Source organism: Natrix helvetica (assembly GCF_964273705.1).
Source record: "Natrix helvetica genome assembly, chromosome: 5".
NCBI classification, from domain to species: domain Eukaryota; kingdom Metazoa; phylum Chordata; class Lepidosauria; order Squamata; family Natricidae; genus Natrix; species Natrix helvetica.
This window is the reverse complement of record NC_138551.1, coordinates 103,384,413-103,400,578: the sequence shown is the minus strand read 5'-3', so window position 1 is coordinate 103,400,578 and position 16,166 is coordinate 103,384,413. Positions and strand designations below refer to the sequence as shown.

Below are 16,166 nucleotides of genomic sequence, written 5' to 3'. Positions count from 1 at the left end.
TTGTAGAAATAAGATGTGCAAGCATTTGGTTTTGAGGCAGGGGTGAAATGCTCTGAAGTCTGCTACTGGTTTGCTTTGCACGTCCATGCGTGCCAAACGCATATCAGAACCTTTTTTAAAACTTGGCCCAAAAAGTGGCTGAAAAACAGCCTGAAAAAAGGGCCCAAGGCGGTCTGAAAACAGCCTGGAAAATGGCTGAAAAATGGGCCGAAAAATGGGCAGAGGCAGGGCTAGCCAGTGGTGGGATTAGTCCGAACCGGTCAGAATTGCTGAATTCCACCTCTGCCTTTGAAGGTAGTGGCCAGGAGGTGGGGCTGGGTGTGATGAGTGACATTGAGTTGGCCACACCCACCCACTCACATGACCACACAACCACGCCTACCCAGCCAGAGAACCGGCTGTTAAATTATTTAAATCCCACCGCTGCAGGTAGCCTTAGGCAAATCACTCTTTCCCCTTTTTCACCTGTGAAATGCTCTGAAGTCTGCTGTTGGTTTGCTTTGCGTGCACATGCGCACCAAACACATATCATAACTTTTTAAAAACTTTTTAAAAGCATTTTTACTACCTATCTGCCCAAACCACCAGTAAAAAAATGCTTTAAGAAGTTTTTTTAAAAGTTCTGATGGTTAGCTGTGTGACAATCAGCTGTGCCAAGCGATGGTCGGAACTTTTTAAAACCTTTTTTAGCATTTTTTTAATACTATCAATTTGGGGAAACTGGCCCGAACTGTAGCATTTCACCCCTGTTTTGAGGAAGTTTAGCCCCTAAAAGACAACATGTTCAGATGATAAAGTTGAGATGAGGCCTTCAGGTTCCTTTCACCCAGGCTGGATCCCAGAAATACTTTCCCCGAAGGAATTATACAGAAATCAGTAGAGAAAGAAGAGGGTGAACGAGGTGAGGCATGAATTAAACCTGCAACAATCTGAGAACTGATGACTGAGTCAAAAATTGACAGGACCGCCCTTCAACTTAGCATATGCAAGAGAGAGATAGGGGAGGGGCTCTAACAGCAACCAAGTTGGGTAAAGTAAGAAAATGCTAAGGAATATGCTCAAGCACTAACTTGTCGGAGTTTGTTGCAGCAATCAAATCCAGAAAGCACACACAGGTAACTGATTCAGCAGGGTTCATTAACTTCTTTTTATATATAATATAGCACAGGAGACATATCAGAGGAGGGTTGCTCCCAGTTTGGCCCACATCAGGCAAACCGGTAGTAGCGGTGGCGGGAGACTCCACCCACCTGCCCAGATGCTTCTGCATATGCACAGAAGCATTGCAGGTGTGCGTGCCCGAACCAGTAGTAAAAAAATTGGCAAGCTACTACTAAGACATATATGCAATTCCAAGAGTGGTTCTTCCAACGTGTTAGAGAGAAGAGATTGGTTCCCAGTTTAGTTCAGAGCTCAGACTAGTTTTAGTTCTCCGCACAGACTCAGAGATATAGTACAGAAGTTAACCTAAGCCATGCCCAGGCTCCTAGCTGTCTCCAGCAAATACTGTTTCAGTTTCCAAACAGTCCTCATTGGTTGACTCAGTTGCCATGTCTTTTCATTGGCTGATCTTGTTCCCTATTCCAGTCTATGAATATTCTCTGCCATAACTCATTGTCAGTATCAAGAGGCCTCCAAATATTATCATTCCTTCCTTCCACTTCCCATTTGCCACTCTGTTTATTATCACATGCAACTTTTGCATTTTTTTAAAGCAACAGCTCAGAGAAGGCTGAAAATTTGTGGATCCAACAGCAAAAAAAGGGGGGAGCAATCCTTTCCCCACATGTATGACCTAGATCAGGGGTGTCAAACTTGGGGCACGCAGGCCAGATATGTCATGCGCTGGCCACGCCCAGTTTAGCAAAGGGGGGGAAAAGTCATGATATGTCCAGTGGTGGGTTTCTGCCAGCTTTACTACCAGTTCGCTTCTCGAGCGAAGCAAACGTGTGCACAGTACAATGTAAATTGTTCTTCCCACATGTGCAGAACAATTTACAGTGAACTTCACACGCGCAGTCACTAGAAAACGACATGAGGGCGGTGAGGGAACCGGTTCAGGGGCGTGGCAAGCCTGGGACGCTGCCAATTCTGCAACCAAGGCAAAAATACAACTACCGGTTCAGCCGAACTGGGCCAAACCGGGAGCAAGTCACCTCTGGATACGTGATGTGACAATGATGTGACGACGTGGGTTTGACACCCCTGATCTAGATCCTATCTCATATCTCCTGCCTGGATTGACCAACTGATGCATCTTCCCACAGTTGGGATGCAGAGAGTTGGTGAGGGGACTCTCTTAGTCTCTTCCCGCCCCCCTCCACCCAATGTGCCAAAGCCCTAACCAATAACCCCTGGTCTCCATTGTCCTTTTGAGCTGTGCTTCCAAAACTCTGAAGCAAGTTCACCTGTCTCTTTGTGTGTATCTTTGTTGGTCCATCCCCTTGGTGGAACTGTCAAGGTCTGGCATTTAAAAATATATCTTCTTTTATCCAATTTAACTTTAATTAGTACCCCTGTTGAGCATGAGCCTGTGTCTATCAGCTGCACTCCCTCTGCTATGCCTGCTGCTTCGGCCAGTCCGTCGTCTGCTGCTGTTGCTACTGCTTCTCATGGTGGTGTCCATCGGATGATGATGCTGCCAGCTTCCGCTTCATCTGGGGCTTATGACTCCATCTCGTCCTCCTGCCAAAGGTAAAATGTTGTGCTTGTTTGCTCCATCCAGTTGCTTTGATGTGAGCCCTCCACTAGGACAATGGATTAATTCAATTCAAGGGGATGTGGGAAGGTGGGGGGAGCTTCCACATATCTTGGAAGCTTTAGTACCGTACAATAAGTTGTTCTCCACAAGCTTAGACATCTTCTAGGGAGCCCTTGAAAACATGCAGGCAATAACCAGGAATGCAAACTTCTGTAAAAAGAAAAAGAAAATCAGGGTAATAAATCCACTTTTGTTGGGGCTGTTTTAAAACCTCTGCCATTGTATTGTCTTCTTCTGGGTGATTGTCTTAGTTTGGCAACTGAAACTATGCTTCCCGGAGAATTGATTTCTGTTTTCAGAAGAGCTCAGATTGGAGAAGGCAAGTCTGCAAACTCACCACTCATAAAACAGCTGCAAAATTGCATCACTGTATGGTTAATATTCGAGGGATGTGTTGGCTCAGTGGCTAAGATGCTGAGCCTGTTGATCAGAAAGGTCGGCAGTTCAGCGGTTTGAATCACTAGCGCTGCATAATTGAGTGAGCTCAAAATGCAAGTAACAGCATTCCATGTGCCTCCTGCGTTTAGTTATGCTGGCCACATGACCACGGAGATATCTTCGGACAGTGCTAGCTCTTCGGCTTTGAAATGGAAATGAGTACCACCCCCTAGAGTCAGGAACGACTAGCACATATGTGCGATGGGAACCTTTACATTTACCTTTTATGGTTAATATTATCACTCGGATCATCTCGTATCAGGCCCCATCTTTGCACAAGTCCAGAGGGTTTTTTTTTTCTGCTCATAATTTATAAAACTTCACCGGAATAATAATCTAAACTAGGACAATGAATTCCAATGGATCGTATTTCCTTGGGAAGGTGCCAGTGTGATCTGTTGCCAGTGCAAATCAAAGCTTCATTATTAGAGCACAGAAAGCCAGAAAAATGCACCTATGTTCTTTCATTCTTTCAAGGTACACCAAATCCCCTCTTATGACAGCTGGATTTTTTCCCAGAAAAATACTTGAAATTGTTATGTAATGAATTAATTAAAAAAAAAAACCAGGTTCCTGGAATATTCCAGAGAGTTTGGTAGTACTTTGTTACTACATGAAATATTAATAAATATTAATAAAGAATTCTGTTAGCCATGTGCTGAGTATCTGTGATCTCAATCTCATCTCAGTCCAGAAATTCTCCAGGTAGCCAGAGGTATAATTCAGCCGGTCCAGATCACTTCGGGTGAACGGGTTGTTAAAATTCTGCCCAGTTTGTCGAACTGGCTAATCCCACCACTGGCTGGCCCCACCCCCACCCAGTTTTGGGACATTTGGGGGCGTTTTGGGCTGTTTTCAAGCTGTTTTTGGTCCCAAAATGGCCACAAATATGGCCTGGAAAACAGCCCAAAAAGTGGCTGAATAACAGACCAAAAAAGGACTGAAAAGGGGCCTGAAAACAGCCTAGAAAATGGCCAAAAATGTGCCAAAAATGGCAGGGCTAGCCATTGGTGGGATTAGTCCGAACTGGTCAAAATTGCTGAATTCCACCTCTGCCTTTGAAGGTAGTGGCCAGGAGGTGGGGCTGGGTGTGATGAGTGACATTGAGTTGGCCACACCCACCCACTCACATGACCACACAGCCACGCCTACCCAGCCAGAGAACCAGTTGTTAAATTATTTAAATCCCTCCGCTGCAGGTAGCCTTAGGCAAACTGCTCTTTCCCCTGTTTTCGCCTGCAGGGTAGCCTGGCGACCTGCGGTTTAAACTCTAGAAATCGTGTGTGTAAATCATTACTTAAAAGTCAAGCATTTTTTTTTATTATTGTTGGCTTGAGATAGGCTGCCAAAAAAATAGTTGGCAGAACTCTGATAACGGAGTGGTTCAATGTTGACTCACCTTTATGTCGTGAGATGGGGCCCAGGGAGGCAGTTGGGCCTGCTGATAGTATACCTGGCTCCTCGCTATACATCAGCGGCCCTGCCTGAACTCCTCGAGCTGATCTCATCGGTGGCGGTTGAAACCCCCAAACTCTTAGTGATGGGGGATTTTAATCTGCCGTCGATGGGAGAAGCGTCTGAGGGGGTTCGGGAGTTCATGGCTTCCATGACAGCCATGGACCTGACCCAATTAATTCAGGGCCCTACTCACGAGGGAGGCCACATGCCGGACCTTGTCTTTGTCTCTGGCCAGTGGACGAGTGATCTGGGAATAGGGGATCCAACTATTATTCCCCTGTCATGGTCAGATCACTCACTTCTCCGGCTTGACTTCCCCGGTGCTACTCCCCGCTGCGGGGAGGCGGAACCGGAAGGTATTAGATGGTTCCGCCCCAAGCGCCTGATGGAACCAGATAGGTTCCAGACGGAGCTTGGGCCACCTCCTGTGGACCTGACCCGCCACCGAGTGGAGGACCTGGTAGACGCATGGAATAGTGCGACTACCGGGGCCCTAGACCGAGTGGCACCTTTGCGGCCTCTCCTGCGGCGACGAACCACCCTGGCCCCTTGGTTTACCGAGGAGCTAAGGGTGATGAAACGCCACAAGAGACGCCTAGAGAGTCGTTGGAGATCCTCCCGTTCCGAATTTGACCGAGCACAGGCACGAGCCTATTTGAGGACGTACCTTGTGGCATTAAGAGCGGCCAAACGTCAATATTGCGCCGTTCTTATTGCATCCGCAGATAACCGCCCTGCCGCCCTGTTTCGGGTGACTCGCTCCCTCTTGTTTGAGAGACCGCGGGAAGCCCCTTTACAGGGCAGAGCAGAGGAGTTTGGGAAATATCTACAGGACAAAGTCGCTCAAATCCGGATGGGATGGGCCCCTTTCAGTGGTCCAGTTGAGACGCCCGTGGCGAGTCTTGAGGGACCGCTTTGGGAGGAGTTTGACTCGGTTGCCATCGAGGATTTGGACAGGTTGCGTGGACGTCTGCGACCCACCACATGTTTATTGGACCCGTGTCCCTCCTGGCTTGTACTGGCATCCTGGGAGGTTACGCGCGACTGGCTCCTGGGCCTAGTGAACGCTTCGTTGGGTGAGGGGTTTCTGCCGGCCGCCTTGAAAGAGGCGGTTGTGAGGCCCCTGCTCAAGAAGCCTTCCCTGGACCCAACGGATCTAGTCAATTATCGTCCAGTCTCCAACCTTCCTTTTTTAGCGAAGGTTGTAGAGAGTGTGGTGGCACAACAGTTTCCACGTCACCTGGAGGAGAATGATTATCTAGACCCGCGCCAGTCCGGCTTCTGACCCGGGCACAGCACGGAGACGGCCTTGGTCGCGTTGGTTGATGATCTCTGGAGGGCCAGAGATAGGGGTTGTTCCTCTATCCTGGTCCTATTAGATCTCTCGGCGGCGTTCAATACCATCGACCATGGTATCCTGTTGCACCGGCTAGAGGGGCTGGGAGTCAGGGGCACTGTTTTACGGTGGTTTGGCTCCTACCTCTCTGGCCAGACGCAACGTGTGTTGGCAGGGGAGCAGAGATCGACCCGGAGCCCCCTCACATGTGGGGTGCCACAGGGGTCGGTGCTCTCGCCTCTCCTGTTCAACACATACATGAAACCGCTGGGCGAGATCATCCGTGGTTTTGGGGTGGGATATCATCTGTATGCTGATGATACTCAGCTATACATTTCCACCCCAAACCACCCCAATGAGGCCGTTGAAATGATGTCCCGGTGTTTGGAGGCTGTACGGGTCTGGATGGATGGCAACCGACTAAAACTCAACCCTTCCAAGACGGAGTGGCTGTGGCTTCCGGCCTCCCGGTTCAACCAGTGGCTTCCATCTCTGGCCATTGGGGGCGTGCAACTGGCCCCCATGGAACAGGTGCGCAATTTGGGCGTCCTCCTGGATGCCTGGCTGTCCATGGATGACCATGTAACAGCCGTGGCAAGGGGGGCGTTCCATCAGGTTCACCTGATGCGCCAATTGCGCCCCTTATTGGACTGGGATGCCCTACGCACAGTCACCCATGCGCTAGTGACGTCTCGCCTGGACTACTGCAATGCTCTCTACATGGGGCTTCCCTTGAGATGCACTCGGAGACTGCAGTTGGTCCAGAACGCGGCCGCGCGGGTGATTATGGGGAGGACTAGATACTCCCCTGTAACACCTCTCCTGCGCGAGCTGCACTGGCTTCCTGTGCTCTACCGAGTGCGTTTCAAGGTTTTGATTATGATCTTTAAAGCGCTTCATGGCACAGGACCTAGTTACATGCAGGATCGCATCCTGCCCCATACATCCCTACGACCAATCCGCTCACACAGAGAAGGACTTCTTCGGGTGCCGTCCGCTAAACAGTGTCGGGGGGCGGCACCCAGGAGCAGAGCCTTCTCTGTGATGGGCCCAGCCCTGTGGAATGACCTCCCCCGTGACATCAGGATTATTTCCGATCTCCGCTCCTTCCGTGTACAGCTGAAGACCCACCTCTTTCAATTATCTGGCCTGGCTCAACCGTAAATTTTTTCCTTATTCCTCCTGACAGTTGTTTTAAATTTTTAAATGTTTAAATTGTGTTATTGTAAATGGGATATTTTAATGGTGATTTTTAATTGTCTAAATGTGATGTAATTTGTTACCTCCTCCGTGCATGTATGTCTTTGTATATGTGTATGTTTATGTGTCTGTACATATGTTTTATGTTTTTTATGCTCTACTGTACGCCGCCCCGAGTCCTGTCTGGAAAGGGAGCGGCTAATAAATTCAAATTTATTATTATTATTTATTATGGAGTTTTTCCCAGCAAAGCAAAACTTCATTCTTGGGCCATGAAATAGCTGTAGTAGCCATTGCTTTGTAAGCAACTTTTGTGATACTTGCGATCCCCGCATCCGATTCATTTGAGATCCGGAAAAGGACAGGCTCATCTGAAAGAAAGAGATGAAAGGGGAGGAGAGAAGAGAGAGGAAGACAAAAACTTGTTTTCAAACAGGCATTTGCTGGTCACATAATTCAAAAGCCAATCTATATTTTAAAATCTCACTTGAGTTAAACCATGGACTAAACGTCCAAATGCTTTTCTGAGGTCTTGTGGGAATGTTTAGTTTACTTTACTTTATTGTGATTGTACCTCATACAATGAAATCAAATGCCATCTTCAGTGTACATTATAATTATAAAAATAAAACACACATCCTTCACATTCTATGCAATTGAATTGAAAACCCCTGATATTGCACTAATATTTCATTATACAGTTGAATTCAATATTGTTACTGCCCTGGGATTGAAACTGTTATTCAATCCATTTGTCCCTGTTTTTGTTATCCTGTACCGTCTGCCAGATGGTAATAGTTCAAAAAAGGGTGCCCAGGATGAGATGGATCTTTAAGAACATTTTGAACTTTCTCAAGGCAATGGGAGCTATAAAGCTCTTCCAAGAGGGGAGAGGGCAACCAATGACCCTCTGGCAATGATGTTGACCCTCTGGAGTGCTCTCCTATCTGCCCCTGAGCAATTGGCAAACCATACACAGGTGCAGTGAGTTAAAATATTCTCTATGGTGCAGCAGTAGAAGGTCATTCAGTTGTTGTTTCCTAAGAAGTCTCAGGTAGTATCATCTCTGCTGGATCCTTTTGACCAGTGCTGCAATGTGAGTTGCCCCAGGTCAGGTCCTCTTTTATGACAACATCCAGAAAACTGGCCACTTGCTCCACTCGGTCTCCATTGATAAGCAAGGGCTGGATGCCTGATCTATTCCTTCTGTAGTCCACTATAAGCTCCTTGGTCTTATTGGTGTTAAGGGCCAAATTATTGTCTCCACACCATGAAAGCAACCGGTCCATCTCGATAGGCAGACTCATCCCCGCCCCACCAGAGATGAGTCCCACCACTGTTGTATCATCTGCAAATTTAGTGATAGTATTACTAGCGTGAGTTGGAATGCAGTCATGCACATAAAGAACATAGAGTCTCAACAGGCACCCCTGTGTTGAGCAACCACATGATGAACGTGGTTAGACCTTTCCATTCCTTCTTATCAAAAGATGTGCTGTGCATTTGCAGGAGTTTGCATTTCATAGAACTTGAAAAGGAACCTTGATTGTCCCAAGGAACTGGCAGATATAAGCAGTTGCAGTCTGTACAACAGGTGTTCATGGCATACCATTTTATCACAAACTTTGTGGATATGCACCAGCTTTCTACTTTGGTTACTCGCCAATAGTTCTTTTTTGCAATATTAATCAGGACTCAGTTGCAACCTACTAGAGACGGAGAGTGGTAAAAGGTAAAGGTAAAAGTTCCCCCGCCCATGCGAGCGAGTTGTTTCTCGCTCTAGGGGGTGGTGCTCATCTCTGTTTCTAAGCCGAAGAGCCAGCACTGTCTGAGGTTGTCTCTATAGTCATGTGGCCAGCATGCCTAAAAGCTGAATGCGCATGGAATGCTGTTACCTTCCCACCAAAGGTGGTTCCTATTTTTCTACTTGCATTTTTTACATGCTTTTGAACTGCTAAGTTGGCAGAAGTTGGGACAAGTAACGGGAGATCACCTCGTTACACGGCGCTAGGGATTCGAATCGCTGAACTGCCGACCTTCTCATCGAGAAGCACAGCATATTAACCACTGAGCACCACATCCCCTAGAGTGGTAGATGTATCTAATTGGACAGGAAAGCCTTTTTCTAACAGCTTTGTTGACCTTTTGAACAGGCAAGTGAAAACAGTAACTCAGAGAGAGATCTAACTACAATCAATCCATACTTAAAATTCAACATTGATATGTGCACAAAGTGAACATAAATTCTAGTCTTGTTCCTTTACATCATCTTCAATTTCATTATCAGGCATGTGTGATGCACCCAAATAAATAAGAACTTTTCCGGGAGTGGGAAGAGAGAGCACTTTATTCAATTAGAGATTTATTAATCAATGGGAAAATGTTTTTTTTTCCCCTCCGAATATATTCTGCAGAAAATGAGTCACAAGTTCCAACTTGGTTTCAAATTAGAATGGCAAGACTTTCACTCGGAGATGTTCAGAAATTAATTACGAAACCTGGCTTTGGGCCAGAAGTCGTGCTGCTTGAAATGAGGAAGAGAGAGTGGTAGCTTGAGTCAGGAATTGTTAGTCGGACCAAAGAACTTGAAAAGTCTTAAATTCAGACATTTGGCACAAAAGGAGTTTGGAAACATTCCCAAAATCTAAAGCTGAATGAGTCCCAGGAATTCAGAGACAATCAAAAACAGGTGCTCAGACCACATAGAATTCTAACCTTCAAAATACTGCAGTTGAAGTCAGATTTTTTTAATGGCATCTACTTCAGAGATAACAAAATGTGCTCCTGTTTCAGCTCTTTCCAAATCGTGGAGAATCAGGAAAGTTGGTAGCATGTTCATCTTTCCAAGTCTCTCAGACTCTTGAGTTTCTCAGATTAACAGATTAACAGAGTTGGAAGGGACCTTATAGGTCATCTAATCCAACCCCCTGCTCAAGCAGGAGACCCTACACCATTTCTGACAAATGGCAGTCCAATCTCTTCTTGAAAGTCTCAAGTGATGAAGCTCACACAATTTCTGAAGGCAACTTCTGTTCCATGGGTTGATTGTTCTTCACTGTCAGAAAGTTCCTCCTTATTTCTAGGGTGAATCTCTCCTTGGTCAGTTTCCATCCATTATTCCTTGTCTGGCCTTCGGGTGCCTTGGAAAATAGCTTGACCCCCTCCTCTCTGTGGCAGCCCCTCAAATATTGGAAGGCTGCTATCATGTCTTCCCTGGTCCTTCTCTTCACTAGACTAGCCATGCCCAGTTCCTGTAACCGTTCTTCATATGCATTAGCCTTTAATACCCTCATCATCCTGGTTACTCTTCTCTACACTCTTTCTAGAGTCTCAACATCTTTATATAGTGTGGTGACCAAAACTGGATGCAGTGCTCTAGGTGTGGTCTCACTGGAGCTTTATAGAGTAGCATTAGTACCTCACTTGATGTTGATTGTATCCCTATGTTAATGCAATTTAGGACTGCATTGGATTTTTTGGCTGACGCTGCCCACTTCTGGCTCATATTTAGCTGGCTGTCTACTAAGATTCCAGGATCCTTCTCACAGTCACTGCTATTAAGCCTATTATTGTATCTGTGATGTTATTCTAGTTCTTGGATTCAGCAATTAACAGTGATTCTCAGTATCAGCTACTCATATCAGAGACAGAAAGAGCACATCAGAATACTAGTTATGCACATAATTTAAAATCAAAGATGTCTCTGTGGTACTACATAAACTTTTATGTTATATGCAAAGGGTCTATTCATAATCTTTAAGAACAACAGGAAAAGGACTAGAGGTTGGAATTTGATTATCCAACTTACAACTTCTTTTTCTTTCAATTTTTAAAATTTTCTTTTAATACAAACATTTCATTGTTTATTAAACAGTGTGTCATCTGGGTACAATTTTTAACCACCATATTCCTTAATTATGTCTATTCTTATTTTAATACTGCTACTTAAGGCTGATACATTTCTCTTCTTAACTTACTTAACTTTATAATACATTACTTTCATATTTATTCTCTAACCATTGATGAAATAACTCCCATATATTATAATAATCAGATTCTTCCTTTCCGTTAATTGCAAGTGTTAATCTATTTCTGCACATTCCAATATTTTCTTAAAGCCAACTTACAACTTCTGGTGGTATCTGTTTGCTTTTAAAACTGGGTTCAACAAATCATCTAGGAATTAGAAGTGTGCAAAATAATTTTTTCCCCTGCTGGCACATTTCAAGAGTGGAATGGCCTATTGTCATTCAAGTAGGATCAGAAGTGATTTCTCCTGAAAGAGACAATGGTGACATCCAACTCTCTCTTCTGTAAGCTTCACCCAATGTTCAGCAATACATCTTTCTCTAAAAGCTCCCTCATGCTGGGAGCGAGCAGCAAAGAGACAATGACATGACTTGGATATGGATAGGTTAGCTGCTTTTATGGCAGATCTAAGAAGACCTACTCATAAAGAATATAGAATCGTAGGGCTGGAACAGTGGTAGGATTCAAAAAAAGAATTACTACTGGTTCTGTGGGTGTGGCTTAGTGGGCAGGGAAGGGGAACAGTGGTGGGTTGCAAGAGGTACGCCCTGGTACAGGCGTACCGGTGCCTGCCCGGAGCACCAGGTACCGTTCCGGTATGGTGCTCTGGAGGACCCGCCCGCCCGCCCGCCTAAGCTCCTTACCTGTATTTGAGCTCTTTGGTGCTCCTGCACACAGAGCACATGGTGCCTCTGCGACGCTCCGCCAAGCAGCTGGAGCATCACAAAGGCTTGCGGTAGCGTCGCAAGAAGTAAGAACGCATGCACGTGCTGCACGCATTAATGTAGTGGACGCTGGGCCCCGTTGCAACTGTACAGGTTGCAGTACAATCCGGAACCCACCACTGAAGGGGAAGGATACTGCAAAATCCCCATTTCCTCCCGATCAGCTGGGACTTGGGAGGAATAAAATAGATAGGGGCGGGGCTAGTCAGAGGCAGTATGAACGATTCTCTGAACTACTTAAAATTTCCACTACCGGTTCTGAGAACTGGTCAGAACCTGCTGAATACCACCTATGGGCTGGAAGCAGTAGTGGTATTCAGCCAGTTCAGATTGGTTCGGGCAAACTGGTAGTGGTTGGCTCACCTGCCTATGTCATCCTATTTAGCCACATTTTCTAAGCCACACATGCTAGCAAAGCACATGTGTGGAGGGTGTGCATGCTCACAGTTTTGGTGTGCGGTGAACCGGTGGTAAAATTACGTGAAACCCACCTCTGGCTGGAAGGAACCTCAGCGGTCTTCTAGTTCAGTGTTTCCCAACCTTGGCGACTTTAAGTCCTGTGGACTTCAACTGTGGAGTTGAAGTCCACAGGACTTAAAGTCGCCAAGGTTGGGAAACACTGTTCTAGTTCAGGAAGAAAGCTACCTAGTGTAACTTCACATAACTCAACCCTTCGTTAGGTCTAGATAGATCTAGGTCTCATTCCCCTGTTTATACTTGGTGACCATCTATTTTGATGGCAGCCTTCTCTCAGGCTCGTTGCTTCCCAAACATGGTAACTTTAACCCTCCCATGTCTAGACCATGTTTGTACTCGTACTGATATATATATTACCATCTCTGGAGCAGTGCCATTTAAGCTACTCCCTTTGATGGAATCTTTTCGGGAAATTAGAAAGATTGCACAATAGTCCTTCATAAATAACACTAGTGTGGCTTGATTGTTCCCAAGGAGATATAAAACGGCGCACCGGGAGAAATTAATTCATTTGTTAGCTGCCAGATTTATTGCGCCAGAGTGTCAAAAAACTAGAGTGCGGCTTTTAAAAATCAGTGTTATTTATAAAAGAATGGGAAACCACATCAGTTCAAAAATTTAATGCAAAAAGCAAAGTAGCTTAGAGTATCGTTTTACACACACACAAACACACACACACACACACATAATTATTTATTAAGGAATTTTTTTAAAAAAGTAAAAGCAGTAAGAGGAAATAAGGTTAACAAAGAAGAATAGAAAATAGGGCAAAAAGAAAATAGAAATAGGAAAAAGAGAGAGAAATCATAAAGAACTGCTGTTCATTTATATTTTGCTGTCTAAAGTCACAATGTTTCATAAATGATCTTTTCTAATCTTCAAACATCATAATTCACAAGTTCGTTTTCTCTTTTTCTTTTTCAGCAAAAAGTCTGTAAGGTGTTTCCACTCACTAATAAATGTAGCTGTTAATCTTTCTCTAATCAAACAGGTTAATTTGCTATTTCTGCTAGCTCTGTCATCTTCACCAGCCATTCTTCCATTGTGGATACTTCAGGACCCCATTTAGCCTGTACTAAATGAAAAAGTTTTTCAACAGAAAAACTGTCATTATAGTGCTTTGGTCTATCTATCCAAATGCATGCCAGCTGAAAACGTTGCATCGGGATATTTAACATTTTTTAATCTCTCCTAAAGTTCATAATTTCATTAATACAAGTTATTCTCCAAATTATGTTTTTTTCCTTGTTTGTGTGGTTTTTAATTTTGTTGTTGTTGTTCTTATGTTGTTTCTGATGCTGTGTCGATGACTTTGTAAATAGCTGTTTGACTTTAACTTTTTAAAATATGAATTCTCCTTCTAACCTACAAGCACGGAGCTGATCTCATATTTTGAGCTATAAAAAGTTTTGTGAAACCACTTAAGAGCATCACAAGGAAACACAGATTTGGTCTGGAGACTTCCTGCTGTCTCACATCCATCCTACATCTAATGGTTAAGTTGCAGCTCTTAATTCCTTATCACCTGTTCAGCCACGGTTACAATCATGAAGATGTTGTTATATATATTTTTAAATTATAACCTAAAATGAGCATTTCTATCCCTTCTTTGTCTTCTCCTTCAACACAGCCATGAGAATTTGGAATAATTCCTTTCCTGTATTTTATCTGAAATTTATTTCTATACCCACCCAGAGATGGCTATAAGATGCATGACTATATAAATGTCATGAATGAATGAATGAATGAATGAATGAATGAATGAATGAACGAATGAATGAACGAATGAACGAATGAATTTGAATCGTGGAAGGCAACAAAGGGCCATTGTCTTAATTGTAGTATGTCTGTCATCCATCATGTTCATGGGTTACAAAGCTGTGTGGTTTAATTATTTATTAAATCAGATTTTGTAGCCTCAACATGTCACTCTCAAGAGTTTTTGGCAAGCCCAGAGCTAAGAACCCTGTTCTTAGGACAACAGTGTGCAGTGTGCAGCAGCTGCCAAAAAAGCCAACACAGTTCTAGGCTGCATCAACAGAGGGATAGAATCAAGATCACGTGAAGTGTTAATACCACTTTATAATGCCTTGGTAAGGCCACACTTGGAATACTGCATTCAGTTTTGGTCACCATGATGTAAAAAAGGATGTGGAGACTATAGAAAGAGTGCAGAGAAGAGCAACAAAGATGATTAGGGGACTGGAGACTAAAACATATGAAGAACAGTTGCAGGAACTAGTTTGATGAAAAGAAGGACTAGGGGAGACATGATAGCAGTGTTCCGATATCTCAGGGGCTGCCACAAAGAAGAGGGAGTCAAACTATTCTCCAAAGCATCTGAGGGTAGGACAAGAAGCAATGGGTGGAAACTAATCAAGGAGAAAAGCAACTTAGAACTAAGGAGAAATTTCCTGACAGTTAGAACAATCAATCAGTGGAACAGCTTGCCTCCAGAAGTTGTGAATGCTCCAATGCTGGAAGTTTTTAAGAAGATGCTGCATAATCATTTGTCTGAAGTGGTGTAGGGTTTCCTGCCTAAGCAGGGACTGGACTAGAAGACCTCTAAGGTCTTTTCTGATTCTGTTATTCTGTTCCATCCTTTAAGAACGTACAGGTAATCCTCATCTTAGCAACTATTCATTTAACTACTGTTGGAAATGACAATGGCACTGAAAAAAAGAGACTTGTGAGACTACTCGCATTTATGACTGTTTCAGCATCCCTGCAGTCACCTGATCAAATTTGGGGTGCTTGGCAAGTGATACATATTTAGAAGAGTTGCAGCATCCTGGGATTGTGAGATCACCTTTGGTGATCTCTTTCCAGTAGTTTCTAACAAGCAAAGTCAACAGGAGAAGTTGGAGTTGCTTAATGGCCGTGTGCACATGGCAAGTGGCTTTAAAAGGTTGTAAAATCAGGTGCAAGCCACTGAACAACCATCTTGCTTAGCCATGAAAATGCCGGTCCCCATTGTTGTAAGTCGAGGACTAGGAGAGGGATCTTGGAGTTTTAGTGCCAACCTCTAAACATGAGCCAACAGTGCATGGCAGCAGTAAAATAAAAAGCCGATGCAATCCTAGATTGCATTAACAGATGGATAGAATCAAGGTCACGTGAAGTAATAGCACCACTTTATAAAGCCTTGATAAGACCCCACTTGGAATAGTGCATCCAGTTTTGGTTATCCAATACAAAAAAAAAAGATGTTGATATATTGGAAAGAGTTCAGAGAAGAGCAGCAAAGATGATTAGGAGGTATAAGCATTGCAGGAACTGGGTATTTCTAGCCTGGTGAAAAGAAGGACCAGGGGTGACATGATAGCAGTCTTCCAATACTTCAAGGGCTGCCACAAAGAAGAAGGAGCCAACTTATTTATCGAAGAACCAGCAGGCAAGACAAGATACAAAGGATGGAAACTCATCAAGGAGAGAAGCAACCTAGAACTAAGGAGAAACTTCTTAACAGTGAGAACAATTAACCAGTGGAACAGCTTGCCTTCAGAAGTTGTGGGTGCTTCATCATTGGAGGTCTTTAAGAAGAGACTGGAGAGTTGCTTGTCTGAAATAGTCTCCTGCTTGAGCAAGGGGTTGAACTAGATGACATCCAAGATCCTTTCTAATTCTTTTACTAACTCTTATGTTTTATGGAGCACATGTTACATGTCCCATGGTGTAATAAAAATAATGGATTTCACCTCTTCTGTGCATCTTCCCCTCTTCACAAAGTTTGTTTTTCATT

The 16,166-nt window shown here is 44.3% G+C and overlaps 1 protein-coding gene across 4 annotated transcripts in view; it reads left to right on the top strand.

The window, feature by feature from the left end:
• LDB3 (LIM domain binding 3) overlaps positions 1–16,166 on the top strand; it is a 176,121-nt gene that overhangs the window by 135,140 nt on the left and 24,815 nt on the right. For 3 of the 4 annotated variants that reach the window (XM_081956513.1, XM_081956515.1, XM_081956514.1), the window contains one exon: positions 2,512–2,694. The exons of the other annotated variant lie outside the window; for it this stretch is intronic. In XM_081956513.1, coding sequence (XP_081812639.1) covers positions 2,512–2,694 — 183 coding nt within the window. The remainder of the gene's footprint in view (positions 1–2,511; positions 2,695–16,166) is intronic. 4 annotated transcript variants of the gene reach the window in all.